This window comes from Cetorhinus maximus, chromosome 5 (assembly GCF_964194155.1).
Source record: "Cetorhinus maximus chromosome 5, sCetMax3.hap1.1, whole genome shotgun sequence".
Taxonomy (NCBI): Eukaryota; Metazoa; Chordata; class Chondrichthyes; order Lamniformes; family Cetorhinidae; genus Cetorhinus; species Cetorhinus maximus.
This window is the reverse complement of record NC_135883.1, coordinates 4405159-4420588: the sequence shown is the minus strand read 5'-3', so window position 1 is coordinate 4420588 and position 15430 is coordinate 4405159. Positions and strand designations below refer to the sequence as shown.

Below are 15430 nucleotides of genomic sequence, written 5' to 3'. Positions count from 1 at the left end.
GACCGCATCAGATTACTTTTTTAAAAATGGATATACTTGCCAATTCCGTGAGTGTTTAACTGTTCATGTGCTGTGACCATAAAAGTCCCACGATCAGACAGGTTTTGATGAGTTTTAAAAGAGAGAAGAGGATAGTTTCTATTGTACTTAACTCAGTCTAAGTAAAATAATACACATGCGCATGCACACGGACACACACACACACAGTTGATTAAGTAATTTAGAGTCCAGTAAAATTGAAGGTATATACGACTCTTGAAGACTAGTGACGTGGTTGACTTCAGGCTGAACTTGATAGTCCTGCTGCTTTCAGTGTCAAGGTGGTTTAAAGCTGTAGCTGAGCAATTTATATGTTCTTCTGGAGACAACAGCGCAGGATTGAGTGATATTTAAAATCTCTGTCTGCAGCACCTGGATAGTCAAAATAAGCAGACAGGGTTAAACTTGTAAGTTGGATGGAGAGAGAGGAGGAAAGGAACTCATTCAGGGTTTTGTTGCTTCAACGTCTCAGTTGCTTGACCAGTTCGCAGAGAAAGTAGGTGCTTAAAACACACAAAGGGTTGGCTTGTCATATGACCTTCTCTCTCCAACTTCCCAGTGACCCAAATATGCTGATAGCTAGTGTATTCCAGTTACCTTGATTACATCATGGCTGGGAATTCCTCTTTCAGCCAGGGTCCCATTATCTAAGTGATTATGTCTAATGGTTTGTCTCCACCAGTTGAGTACCCTGGATGCTTTGCTAGTGGGATAGGAGGTGGCCCCCATTCATCCTCTTTCACGATCAACGTTCCTGGTGTGGCCTTGCAGACAGGTTGTCTGCATTTCAGTAGTTTTGGACTGCAGTGATGCAAATGTGCAGCCATCTTTGACCATGACCATTGGAATGTGGCTTTAGTTTTTTCTTTAAAATCAATCAGGGGTTTCCATCCAGTAAAATAATTTTTTAAAATATAAATCATGGTTTCACAACATTTTCAACAAATGAGGTATTTCACCGCCTTATTAGCATCAAGCGAATTTTCCTTTTTAACATTCCTGGCATGGAACTTCATGCATTGGTAGTGTAGACCATAATTTCAGCCAATCAGACTGTAGCAGCATAGGATGTCAGCTAATTGTGTTAAGAGTCACGGTGGGGTAGTGGTGTATGGGGTGGGGGGGTGCTTACGGGTTCAGACAGTGAAACAATTGGGCACCCGCCTTCTAATTTATTTTTTTATATGGTGCATGGGAAATTTGTTTAAGTGTGCCAGGCCTTTAATTTATTTATTTTTTCTCACAGCCATGCACAAGCAGTAACTACAAACATATGTTACAAAGACATTATTCCAAATGAGATCTTTATGAAAGGATTACTTAAAACGTGAATATTGGATGGTATGAAAGTTCCGGAGGCTGTAAAACTTATAGCTTTTGTATTTTTACAGAGTATGAGTAGCCGTTTCTTCCCATATAACATCATCCAGACAGATGCTGTACTCAGCTTAGATGAAGACACTGTGCTGTCAAGCAACGAGGTGAGTCACTAGTCCTGCAAAATAATGTCTTTGAGAAAACTCCGTTAGGAATTTCCATTTGACCTTCTAAGGGATGGAGCTTCTGACTGCCTTTGCAAAACCACTTATCCCATCCCTATGCTGGGATTATCCTGGCCAGCCACCCAACCTCCACCCTCCATAAAATCTAGCTCGTCCAAAACTCTGGTTCCTGTTTCCTAATAAACAGCAATTCCTGCTCAACCATCACTCCCATCCTCACTGACCTGCATTGTCTCCCAGCAACCCAATACCCCCCCAACACTTTAATTTACAAATTTCATCCTCATTGTTCAAATGCCTTCATGGCTTTGCCCCTTCCTAACTTTTGCTCCATCCCTACAACCCTTCAAAATTCTGCATATTTACAACTTGGGCCTCATGTGCACCCCAATCTCCCTTTCTCCTACCATTAGTGGCTGTGCCTTCAGCCCCTACATTCAGGAATTTCCTGTCTGAACCTCACCTCTCCATCTCTCTCGCCTCCTTGTAGATCCTCCTCAAAATCTACTTTGACCAAACCTTTAATCGCTCTTCTTTTTAATTCCCCTCTTAGGCTTTTTCTCAATATTTTGTTTAATTATGCTTCGGTGATCATATTCTTATGTTAAAAGTGCGATATAATTGCAAGTTGTTGTTGTTAAGTTTGTTTCACTGCACTTGTTGATGTCTAGTCGCTGTCATGAGTATAGTAGCCTAAGGGAAGGCTCACACCAGCATGTAGCTAAAGCCTAACTTCTACACACACATGTTGCACATCAGTTTGAGGTATTGGCCTGGATTTTCATCCTTGTGGCAAGGGAATTCAGGGAAAATTCCTGGTTCAGCCTGCCCACCTCAGAAGAGAGTGCCTCCAAGGGCAGGACCTTCATTGCTGGGGCGGGGGGCAGGTGTGGGCTGGAGTGGGCCAGTGGACTCAGGAAGAAACACAGAGGCAGCACGGGGTCTGCTGGGTGCCAAGGCAGACTGTTTATAAGGCCCGTCTCAGTGCCATGGGCCTTTGTTCCAGCTAAAATAAAAACACAAAGGTCCTCCAGCCCTCACCCCTTACATCCCCTTCACCCTCTCCATGCCCCAGCCATGCCACCTCATGGCCCCCCCACCCACCCCTCATGCCTCCAATGCCAAGCTCTGCCTTTCCACCTACGCCACATGGTCTCTCATGTTCTCTATGCCAAGCTCCCCACTTCCACTCACCCCTTATGGCTGCTCAAGCCCCCGTGTCAAGCCCTGCCCTTCCACCCACACCCATGGCTCATGCCCCCTGTGCCAAGATCTGCCATTCCACCCATCCCCTATGGCCCCTCATACCCCCCCATGCCAAGCTATTTCCATGCCCTTTGGCTCTAGAATGTGCGCAGTGGGTCACCTAACCCTAAAATGTAAAGTGGGCTGTGTAAAACAATAAACCTTGAGCAGGATTTTTCAGTGGGCGTGCAGGGGCAGGCCCGACTTGCCGACGCGCGATGACGTCGGGCGTGCGTCCCAACATCATCGCACTGAGTTGCGATGTTATGTTTGGTGGGCACACGCCGGAGTCGGCTGCACGCCCACCGATGCGTAAACGGCTTTTTAAGGCCTTTAAGGAAGTGATTAAGGTGATTGTAAACGCTGCCCATTCAAACTTAAGGTAGGCGGACAGGCAAAAATGCCAAACGTCCTTTGCGTTGTTTAGGAAACCTCATCCCACGGGTATCCTAAAGCTTTTATTAATTAAATTTTAAAAATTTAATAAATATAAAAACATGTCCCATCATGTGACACAGTCACATGAGGGGACATGTTTAAATGAATTAATTAAATTAATTTTTTGAAATAATAATTTCAAAAGCCCTTCAATCTCCCTGAAGCTCCGTGCCTCAGGGAGATTGAAGCGCTCATTTACGCGCATACGCAAAAGAGGACTAGCCCCGACTCTCCCTCCTCCCCCCCGCCTGCACAGGTAGCGCTCTACCGCATGGTCCACCCTTGTAAAATGGCAGTGCAGGCAGCACTCAGCTCTGCAACCACTCCTGCTGAGCCCGCCTACCACCTGAAAAATTCAGGCCCTTGAAAAGAAGTTATTCATTGAGAACTTTCTCCCATGTTTGAGAAAAGGTCTGAAGTACAAGCTAATAAAATGTCAATCATCCAAGCTCTTTGAAGTTTCAAAAAACACAAACCACAAACCCTTGAAACCGCTAACTTCTGTAAACAAACATTGTGAAACTGCTAGCAGAGATCAGAAAGCCTGAGCTGTCAAACATTGTTTCCTCTGGGGAGCAGGTGTTCTGTTATTATAATAGATGTCTCTGCTCTCTGCCAAGCATGTGGTCACAATGTTTGTTTACACATGTTATGCATTTCAAGGGTTTGTGGTTTACTGTTTTTGAAACTTTAAAGGGCCTGATGATTGACACTTTTACTAGCCTGTACTTAAGACTTTCTTTCAAACATGGGAGAAAGTTCTCAATGAATGACTTCTTTTCAAGGGTTTATTTTTTTTTACACAGCCCACTTTACATTATAGGGTTCATTGGTTCTAGAAATTGTACAGTGGGTCAATGGGCATGGAAGTGCCATGGCTTGGCTTGGGGAATTGAGGGGACATTGTGGAGGGGTGGAAGGGCAGAACTTGGGATGGGGGGCATGAGGGAGACCTTTTGAACTTAAAGCTGGGGGGCGGGGGGGCAGGCAAAGAGCCCAGGCGGCCTTCACATTTATCATGAAACCCCATCCACAACTGGGATGAGGTTTCGTGAACTGTTTTGAAATCTAATAAAAATTTATACATTTATTCTTTGACATGTCCCAGCTCATGTGATAGTGTCACATGTTTTAAAAGTTTAAAAATCCTTTATTTTAAGTTTAAGACTGAAACCTCCATACCTCAGGGAGATCTCTGTGCTCTTTCGCACGCATGAACGAAAGAGCATAGGTCCCCACTCAGGGAATCCCCCCACCCCCCCGCCCCACCGCCCACACAGCGCTTCTGGGCGCACGTCATGATGAGTGGGCCTTAATTGGCATAAATGGTGGCGCGGCCCCGATTGGGGGCGCCCATCGGGTTTGCGCCCGCGCTGGCCCATCCCCCACACAACCCCCCACCCCCCCAAAGTGGGGGAAATTTCTGGCCTATGAAAATTGCAGAGGAGTAGAAGATGCCCATTTCCCCAATGAAACCAGCCAGGTCAGGAGTGCCGGATGTGGGCTTCTGACAGGAAGCAGCCGGCACCCTTTGAAGGCACTCCCAAAAAAATCGTACAGGCCGGGAATGGGGTCGGAAATCCCAGAATCGGAACCCACCATTTTTAAAAACCTCCTGAGTCAACCTGACTCAGTGAAAATCCAGGCCACTGTTTGTCAGCACAGTATGAATTCTGGGCCAGTCATCACTTTGTTAGTCTGGTTTCCAGTTTACTGTGGGCTTTTCACAACACCAAGGTCTGGATTGGCAAGTAGCAGGTAACATGCCAAGCAATGATTCTCAGCATTATGGAAAAGCCTAATCATCTCCTCCAACCTTCAACAGCAGCTCTATCCCTGAGTTTTCTTTCATATCATTCATAGTAAATGAGGGCAGGCCACAAAGGACCAGTAGAGTCACCCCTTCCTGATTGGTGTGTTATGTGTCGTCTGCCTGACCACAGGTCCTTGGCTCATTGTCTGCTGGTGCTTCATCCTGATGTATTTCCTGGGCAGTTTTTGGCAATGGTGGTTTACCATTGCCTTCCGCTCTTAAGGGCAGGGCAAGGAGGCAGGTTCCAAGTCTACCTTAGCAGAATCGGGAATTGAACTTGGAATGCTGGTATTATTCTGAACCACATGCTGGCCTTCTAGCCAACTGAGCTATCTAGCCCCCTTCCTACCTGATTAAGGAGAGCAAAAAAGCTCACAGCATCCTGGTGATGCCAATTAAGCAATGGCGCCAGAAAATATGCCCTTTAAAGTCCGCACCATTGCAAAACTTTGTAAAATTGAGCCACACAGTGACATCGCAGCTGTTTTGAAACAGGTTGTTCCAATATAATGAGGCTGTCTGGAGCATCTGCAATATGGCATTACCTCTCCTATCATGCTATTATGCAGTATAAATAAAACAAATATAAACTTCATTATTTACTAATACAAAATCCCTGTTTCAAAAATATTACTATTGTATTTACATATATTTATCTACAAATGCAACTGAGAGGATCTGAGTGGCACACATCATGTCCTTAAGCGTCAGTTCACATCTGTCCAGACTGATAAGATGAAAATCTGCTGTCTCTGTGCCTGTAAAGGATCAACATGAAATGAGTCTGGATTCAGTTCCTGGGGCCAACCTGTCTACAGGAGGAAAAACCTGTCCAACATTTGGCTCTAATTGACAATAAATTAGTGCTCTCACTTAGAGGCACCGCATTAACAGAAGAACATGTCAAGAAGAAAAGGCCATTCAACCTAGTGAAGCTTTCAAAAAAGAATAATTAAAAACAAAACCATTGTTTATTTGCATGATTAAAAACAGGAATAGAAAATGCATTGAGCAGTGAGCTTCCTGACCCTGAGAGAAAGTAGCTGATGACTGATTGCTGCATTCTATTGGCCAACATGGTAAAGAAATCTTGAAAAGCTCATATTTTAAATTATTTAGGGTTACCAAATTAGTTTAAGTAAAAAGAGAAGCATGTTGTTGCCTGATACCTTGTTCATAGTAAATGCAGGTTCCTAGACCCATCACAATTTCACATTTCTGTGTGTCTTTCAACAGCAGATTGAGAAGCTATCTCTTGGAATAAATTAAAAGAAATTAAAATTAACTATAGTATTTTTATTTAAGTAAAGATGAAAGCAAATGATATATAATCCATCATCAGTAGTACATGGACAGTATTGATTAAGATATTTCTAAGTTGGGTCTATTTTTTATTGATATTTATTCATTTATGGGATGTGGATGTCGCTGGAGAGGCTTGCATTTATTGTCCATCCCTAATTACCCTTGAGAAGGCACTGGTGAGCCGCCTTCTTGGACCACTAAAGTCCATGTGGTGTAGGTACACCCACAGTGCTTTAAGGGGGAGATTTCCAGGACTTCGACCCAGTGATGAAGGAACAAAGATCCAAGCCAGGGTGATGTATGATTTGAAAGTGAACATGAAGATGGCGGTGTTCCCATGCTGCACTTGTCTTCCTAGGTCGTGCTGGGAGGTGCTGCAAAAGAAGCTGCTGCAAGTTGCTGCAGTGCATCTTGTAGATGCTACCCGCTGCAGCCAAGTTGTCATTTGCCATTTGTCTTTCACCAGGATGTGTTACCTACGGTCTGAAGAATAAAGAGTGGCTCGGATTTTACTGTCAAAGCAACAGCGAGTTTAATGATGCTCACTCTTATTAATGTGCAAGTCATCCAGTAACTTGTGACAAAGAAGAGTTACTACATGAATTGCCAAACATCACGAGGTCCTGGGCAATTTGCACCACTGTGAAAACAAGAGATTTGTGAAAACAGGAGCTTACCCTCAACCACCCTCAAGAAGTAGCATAGTTTTTATGTCACTATACAACCAAGAGGTCTGGACTAATGATTTGGACACTGGAGTTCAAACCACACCCATGGTAGCCAGGGAATTTGGATTCAGTTAACAATTAAATCTGGATTAAAAAGCCAGCCTCAGTAATGATGATCATGCAACTACTAGATTGTCATAAAAATGAATGCCCTTTTTAGGGAAGAAAATCTACTGTTCTGACCTACTTGTAACTCTAGGCCATCGACAATATGGTTGACTATTAACTGTCCTCTGATCCAGCAAGCTACTCAGCAAAGGGCAATTAAGGATGGGCAATAAACGTTGACCTTATCTGCAACACCCATTTGTGAACCAATAAAGAAAAGATATTGCCGAATTTTCACATTAATTGCGATTTAAACTGGCTGTAGAAAGTTGGGGCTGCTACTTAACTTCATAAAGACCCTTTTAATGAGACTTATGTTCCTGAAAGGCCCCTCAACCTCTCCGACCCAAAGGGAACAATGTAAACTGTAGGGTCTCATTCCAATAGGTGGTACATTGTTGCAAAAGGTTTTCTTTACTGCTGTTTTTTTTCTCTCCTTTTGCTCTCTGCCTTTGTTCTCAATCTCTTAATGCCATCTTATTTCCCTTCTTTCTTTTTCTGCACCCGCTTTGACTCTACTTCACTCTATTTCCTTTCCCGTTGTTTGTTTATCAATCCTTAAAGCTCATTCATCATTATCGGTCCTGTCTTTCACTAAGGCCCCAGAGGCTCCATTAACCCTCCCCGTGCTATTATCTGGTCAGGGTTTCAGCACCTTCCAGAACTAAAATAGTTCGAGCTGAAGGGTGAGAGTTGAAGTCCATTTAATGGCACGCACTGTTAGGTGCACCACTCCATCAAAGTCTGAGCCAATATATAATGCATTGCCATCGGTATCCTTAAATAATTGAGGGATGTATAATTTATAGCTGCATTAAATTATTAACAAGCATTTTACTTCCCCTATGAAAGACATGAAACAAGTAATAGAACAAATTGATGTTTATGTATCCCAGCTTATCCGTCAGTAAAAATGATGCATCCTGGCGAATATTTAATTAAGAGACATTACCTCAACATGAGTTAAAGTAATAGCCATTTATAATTGTTTGGAACTTTAAATCAAGTTATACCTACATTGAGTTTTTTTTTTATTTTCATCAAGAAAAGCAGAAGGCAATTTTTTTTTTTAAGAAAAACCACTTTATTGAACCGAGGGAATGAATCCCCACAGAACATGTGGTAATTTTACATGTTTTGTTATTTCTGTCAGTATGAAAGTTAACTAAAATAGTCATTAAACAGCAGGAAAAAAAACAAGAAAAGGTACCCTTTTTCGGTTTAAGACAGGCAGTACTTTTGGTCTTTTCTTACAGTTGTAGTTTATTGAAATGTTTTAGGTGGCTATTCAGTGAGAAATCTGTATGAAAGATTAAGGCCCACAGTGTTGCATTGGGAATGCTGTACTATTATCGACACAGCTGTGGGACACCGTGGGAGGAGCTAGCTATTGCATCATTCTGCCGCGCTCTGTCTGTGGTACTGAATTACATCGTTCTGCCTCATTCCCTAATGCACACCAAAGGGGGGAAGAATGTAAGAAACATGTACATCTTTGCCCCCAGCTTAAACAACTCAGCAAAAGGGGTTTCTAATTAACCAGTGTGAATGAATCCTGTCCAATGTGCACCAAAACCCTGAGGAAGCTTGAGGCGTTGTAATACATTAACATGTACTACTATCAAAACTTACCTTTTAATCATATTAGTTACTGCAGCTATTTTAGCTTGAACAAATCTGTTTATAATTGTGTTAAATTTCCCCCAAAACCCGCAACTGACAACATAGGGTCACTGCAGCCATTCAGATACCTGAAAAGACATTTTATAAACTGCAATTTGAAGAGTTATGGCCAAGGACAAAATTGGATCTTCAATTTTGATTGCCTGCATACCTTCCGACAATGTTATTCAGTTGTGAAATTTGATTCTTTTTTCTTATAATGAAAATGTACAACATATTGTACAGACGTTCGCCAGCTGATTCACCTATCGTTAAAATTGCTACGAAGATTGATAAAGAAGCGTGCAGAGAGTCGTATAACCTTGTCCGGGATCATAACAACGATGTCAATTGAGTTACTTTTAAATACGACGGACACCTTATCGTTCCTGATTCACAAGGCACAGAATACCAGGAATTTAAACTTCAATGCACAAATGACCACGGGGTCCACTCGCTGACGCGTAAAATGATGTGGGATGACGTCGGGTGGAACCCCCGACATCATCCTGCCCCATTTAAATTTTCAGGAAGGCGGGGGCGCAATTGAGGCCATTGACAGATCAATTAAAGTAATTGGTGGACCTGCCCGTCCAACATTAAGGTTGGCAGACTGTCCAGAAGCCCCGGCGGCAAATATATAAAACGTGAAACCTCATCCACAGACGGGATGAGGTTTCATGCAGGGCTTTAAAATTTTTAATAAAGTTATTATGAACATTTAATTATGAACATGTCCCATCTCATGTGACATTGTCACATGAGCGGGACATGTTAGGGAATTTATTTTTTCCCATTTTTGATATTTTCAAAAGTGTAAGCGATCTCCCTGAGGCTGCACTTAGCCTCAGGGAGATGAGTGCGCTCTTTTGTGCGCATGCGCGAAAGAGCTCACTCTCGCTTTTGGGGAATCCCCCCCACCCCAGCACAGGGAGCGCATAGCACTTCCCGCTGGGCGGGCCTTAATGGACCTGCCCACGTAAAATGGCGGTGGGGCCCGCTTCTCCGGCAGGGATCGGCTCCCCGCCCGCCGGAGATTGGGTCTGGCCTGCCCGCCCGACAGGCAGAAAATTCTGCCCTGTGTCTTTTTTGGCAGTTGCTTTAATATTAGTCTTGCCTTTAGTGAGTCAATTGCTATATGGGATTTGCTATGTTGAGTTCTGTATCTAAGCCAAATATACAGATATTTGCTTAATATATCAATATTCATTTGTTACTGTGGTTGTTAGTTAAGCTAAAGTCCTGATCCTGTTAAAGCTGAAGCACCAATGAAAGTTTTCAAATGTTATCTTTTCAGCTTTGTCACGACTTTTTCACTAGACTCAAGTCAATTTAAAAAGATTTTGCCTTAATAGATATTGAATACTCAGGTTTGGAGGATTAAAATGATTCAAGTTCTTGACGCTTTGGCAGTTCAAATGTTGATCAGCAAAAATTGTTGTCAGACAGATTATGAAATGGATTTTAAAATGGCATCCTTGAATATCGGCTGTGATTTTATGAGAAGAGCAGCAATGGGCTTGAGATGGCCCGTGGTACAGAAGCATTTGTGCCAAATTACTTAGAGAGGGGCATACTTTCATTGGAGGCAGTTCAGAGAAGATTCACTAGGCTGATTCCTGGAATGAAGGGGTTGGCTTATGAGGAAAGGTTGAGCAGGTTGGACCTATACTCATTGGCATTTAGCAGAATGAGAGGTTTTTTTATCATTCGTTCATGTGATGTGGGCGTTGCTGGCTGGGCCAGCATTTATTACCCATCCCTAGTTGCCCTAAGTCAGAGGGCATTTTTAAGAGTCAACCGCATTGCTGTAGGTCTGGAGTCACATGTAGGCCAGCAGATTTCCTTCCCTAAAGGACATTAGTGAACCAGATGGGTTTTTACAACAATTGACAATGGTTTCATGGCCATCATTAGACTTTTATTTCTATTTTTTTTTAATTGAGTTCAAATTCCACCATCTGCCATGGCGGGATTCCAATCCAGGTCTCCAGAGCATTATCCTGAGTTTCTGGATTACTAGTCCAGCAACAATACCGCTATGGCATTGATCTTATTGTAACGTATAGGCCTGAATTTTTTGTTCATCGCGCATGTGATTGGCGGGCCCAGAGGTGAAAGGGACAAGGGCCTCCGGCCACAACCAGCCCCCCAACCGCAATTTCACAGAATCACAGAATCTTAACGGAACAGAAGGAGGCCATTCGGCCCATCATGTCTGCACCAGTTCTCCAAATGAGCATGAGCTCCAAATCTGCCATTGCCCTGCCTTTTCCTTGTACCCCTGCACATTGTTTCTATTCAAATAATCAAATAATGCCCTCTCGAATGCCTCGATTGAACCTGCCTCCACCACACTTCCAGGCAGCACATTCCAGACCCAAACCACTCGTTGTGTGAAAAAGTTTTCTTATGTCACACTTACTTCTTTTGCAAGTCACTTTAAATCTGTCCTCTTGTTCTTGATCCTTTTATGAGTGGGAACAGCTTTTCCCCATCTTCCTATCCATAGGGAGGTGATGGCGTAGTGGTATTGTCGCTGGACTAGTAATCCAGGTTGATGCTCTGGGGACCAGGGTTCGAATCCTGCCATGGGAGATGGTGGAATTTGAATTCAATAAAAATCTGTTGATCGTTATAAAAACGCCCTTTAGGAAAGGAAATCTTACATGGGCCTAAATTCCCTCCGAAATGGCAAGCCACTCAGTTGTAACAAACTGCTACAAAGTCACAAAAAAGGAATGAAGGTGGACGGACCACCCAGGCACTGGAAACGACAATGGCAATCGCAACCCGGTCAACCCGTATTGGTAGGAGTGACCACCGCACTGTCCCACCTTCACATTGAGGATACCCTCCACACAACCTGTAACCTCATGGCCCAGCATATCCCCCATTACCAATACCATCAAGCCAGGGGATCAACCCTGGCTCAATGAAGAGTGCAGGAGGACATGCCAGGAGCAGCACCAGGCATACCTAAAAATGAGGTACCAACCTGGTGAAGCTACAACATGTGTGCCAAACACCATAAGCAGCAAGTGATAGACAGAGCTAAGTGATTCCACAACTAACGGATCAGATCTAAGCTCTGCAATCTTGCCACATCCAGTCGTGAATGGTGGTGAACAATTAAACAACTCACTGGAGGAGGAGGCTCCACAAATATCCCCACCCTCAAAGATGGAGGAGCCCAGCACACCAGTGCTGATTGTAGCATTTGCTACAATCTTCAGCCAGAAGTGTGGAGTGGATGATCCATCTCAGCCTCCTCTGAGGTCCCCAGCATCACAGATGCCAGCCTTCAAACAATTCAATTCACTCCATGTGATATCAAGAAACGGCTGAAGGCACTGGATATTGCAAAGGCTATGGGCCCTGACAATATTCTGGCAATAGTACTGAAGACTTGTGACACAGAACTTGCCACGCCCCTAGCCAAGCTGTTCCAGTACAGCTACAACACTGGCATCTACCCAGCTATGTGGAAAATTGCCCAGGTATATCCTGTACACAAAAAGCAGGACAAATCCAACCCGGCTAATTTCCGCCCCATCAGTCTACTCTCGATCATCAGTAAAGTGATGCAAGGGATCATCAATGATATCAAGCGGCACTTGCTTAGCAATAAGCTGCTCACAGATGCCCAGTTTGGGTTCCGCCAGGGCCACTCAGCTCCTGACCTCATTACAGCCTTGGTTCAAACATGGATAAAAGAGCTGAACTCCTGAGGTGAGGTGAGAATGACTGCCCTTGACAAGAGCAACAGGTTGACAAGGCAGCATTTGTCCACTGGAGTCAATGGGAATCGGGGAAAACTCTCCGCTGGTTGGAGCCATACCTAGCACGAAGGAAGATGGTTGTGGTTGTTGGAGGTCAGTCATCTCAGCTCCAGGACATCACTGCAGGAGCTCTTCAGGGTACTATCCTAGTCCCAACCATCTTCAGCTGCTTCTTCAATGACCTTCCATCCGTCAGAAGTAGGGATGTTCGCTGATGATTGCACAATGTTCAGCACCATTCGCTACTCCTCAGATACTGACCTGGACAATATCCAGGCTTGGGGATAGTGGCAAGTAACCTTCGTGTCACACAAGTGCAAGGCAATGACCATCTCCAACAAGAGAGAATCCAACCATCGCCCCTTGGTGTTCAATGGCATTACCGTCACTGAATCCTCACCATCAACACCCTGGAACTGAACCGGACTAGCCATATAAATACCGTGGCTACAAGACCAGGTCAGAGGCTAGGAATCCTGTGGTGAGTAACTCACCTCCTGACTCCCCAAGCCTGTCTGCCATCTACAAGGCACAAGTCAGGAGTGTGATGGAATACTCTCCACTTGCCTGGATGAGTGCAGCTCCCACAGCACCGAAGAAACTTGACACCATCCAGATCAAAGCAGCCCACTTGATTGGCACCACACCCGCAAAAATTCACCCTCTCCACCACTGGCGCACAGTAGCAGCAGTGTGTACCATCTACAAGATGCACTGCAGGAATTCACCAAGGCTCCTTGGACAGCACCTTCCAAACCCATGACCAATACCACCTAGAAGGACAAGGGCAGCAGATAGATGGTAACACCACGACCTGGAGTTTCCCCTCCAAGTCACTCACCATACTGACTTGGAATATATCGCTGTTCCTTCACTGCCACTGGGTCAAAATCCTGGAACTCCTTTCCGAACAGCACTGTGGGTGTACCACATGGACTGCAGCAGTTCAAGAAGGCAGCTCACCACCACCTTCTCAAGGGCAACTAGGGATGGGCAATAAATGCTGGCCCAGCCAGCAAAGCCCAATTCCTGTGAATGAAAAAAAAAACTCTGTCCAGCCCCCTCATGATTTTGAACATCTCTATCAAATCTCCTCTCAGTCTTCTTCTCTCCAAGGAGAACAGTCCCAACCTCCCCAATCTATCCTCATAGTTGAAGTTTATCATCCCTGGAACCATTCTTATTAACCATTTCTGCACTCTCTCCAGTGTGTTCACACCCCTCCCATAAAATGGCACCCAGAACTGTACACAATATTCCAGCTGAGGTATAACGAGTGTCTTATATAAATTCAGCATAACCTCCCTGCTCTTGTACTCTATGCCCCTAAATCCCAGGATACTATACACTTTATTAAATGCTCTCCCCTCCTGTCCTGCCACGTTCAATGATCTATGCACATATACACACAAGTCTTGCTGCTCTTGCACTCCCTTCAAAATTTCACCCCTTATTTTATATTGTCTGTCCATGTTATTCCTACCAAAATGCATCACCTCACACTTCTCCACATTGAACTTCATCTGCCACCTATCTGCCCACTCTAACGTGTCTATGTCCTTTTGAAGTTCTACACTGTCCTCCTCGCAGTTCACAACACTCCCAAGTTTCATATCATTTACAAACTTTGAAATTGTCCCCTGCGCACAAAGATCTAGATCATTAATATATATCAGGAAAAGCAAGGGTCCCAATACCAACCCTTGGGGAACTCCACTACAAACCTTCCTCCAGCCCGAAAAATATCCATTGACTATTAATCTCTGCTTCCTATTTTTCAGCCAATTTTGTATCCATGTTGCTACTGCCCCTCTTATTCCATGAGCAATAACTTTTCTCATAAGTCATTTGTGTGGCACTATGTCAAATGCCTTTTCAAAGTCCATGTACACCACATCAACAGTATAACCCTCATCGACTTTTTCTGTTACTTCTTGAAAGAACTCCAGCCAGTTAGTTAAACACGATTTCCCTTTTAGAAATCCATGCTGGCTCTTCCTTATCAACCCATGTTTTTCAATGTGACTGCTAATTCTATCCCAAATAATTGTTTCTAGAATCTTGCCCGCCACTGAAGTTAAACTGACTGGTCTGTAATTGCTGGGCTTATCCTTGCAACCTTTTTTGAACAAGGGCGTAATGTTTGCAATTCTCCAGTCCTCTGGCACTTCCGCTGTGTCTAGGGAAGACTGAAAGATTATGGCCAGTGCCCCTGCAATTTCTACTCTCACTTCCTTCAATATCCTTGGATGTACCTCATCCAGTCCTGGTGCCTTGTCAACTTTAAGTACCAACAGTGTATTCAACACTTCCTCCTTATCAATTTTGAACCCTTCTAGCAACAGAGTTTCCTTGTCTGTCACCATTGCCTGGGTAGCATCCACCTCCTTGGTAAAGATGGATGCAAAGTATTCATTTAATACCTGAGCCGTGGCCCCTTTGTCCATGTGTAAATTTGCTTTTAGGTCCCTAATTGGCCCTGCTCCTCCTTTTACCACCCTCTTACTACTTATATGCCTATAGAAGACTTTGGGATTCCCCTTTATGTTGTCTGCCAGTCTTTTCTCATAAACCTTCTTCACTTCTCTAATATGCTTTTTCACCTCCCCTCTGGACCTTCTGTATCCCTCTTGGTTCTCAATTGTATTTTCTACCTGAGCTGTCATGAGTGCACTTTTTCTTCTCTATCTTAATTTCAATCTCCTTTTTCATCCAGGGAGCTCTGGATTTGTTTGCCCTACCTTTCCCTTTCGATGGAATGTACCTTGACTTTGACTGTGCCTGAACAAATTCTTTTTTGAAGCTAGC

At 44.0% G+C, this 15430-nt stretch overlaps 1 protein-coding gene across 1 annotated transcript in view; it reads left to right on the top strand.

Annotated features, from left to right (window-relative positions):
- LOC144680472 (exostosin-1-like) overlaps nucleotides 1-15430 on the top strand; it is a 709158-nt gene that overhangs the window by 615312 nt on the left and 78416 nt on the right. Inside the window, exon 9 of the mRNA XM_078541470.1 lies at nucleotides 1431-1520. Coding sequence (XP_078397596.1) covers nucleotides 1431-1520 — 90 coding nt within the window. The remainder of the gene's footprint in view (nucleotides 1-1430; nucleotides 1521-15430) is intronic.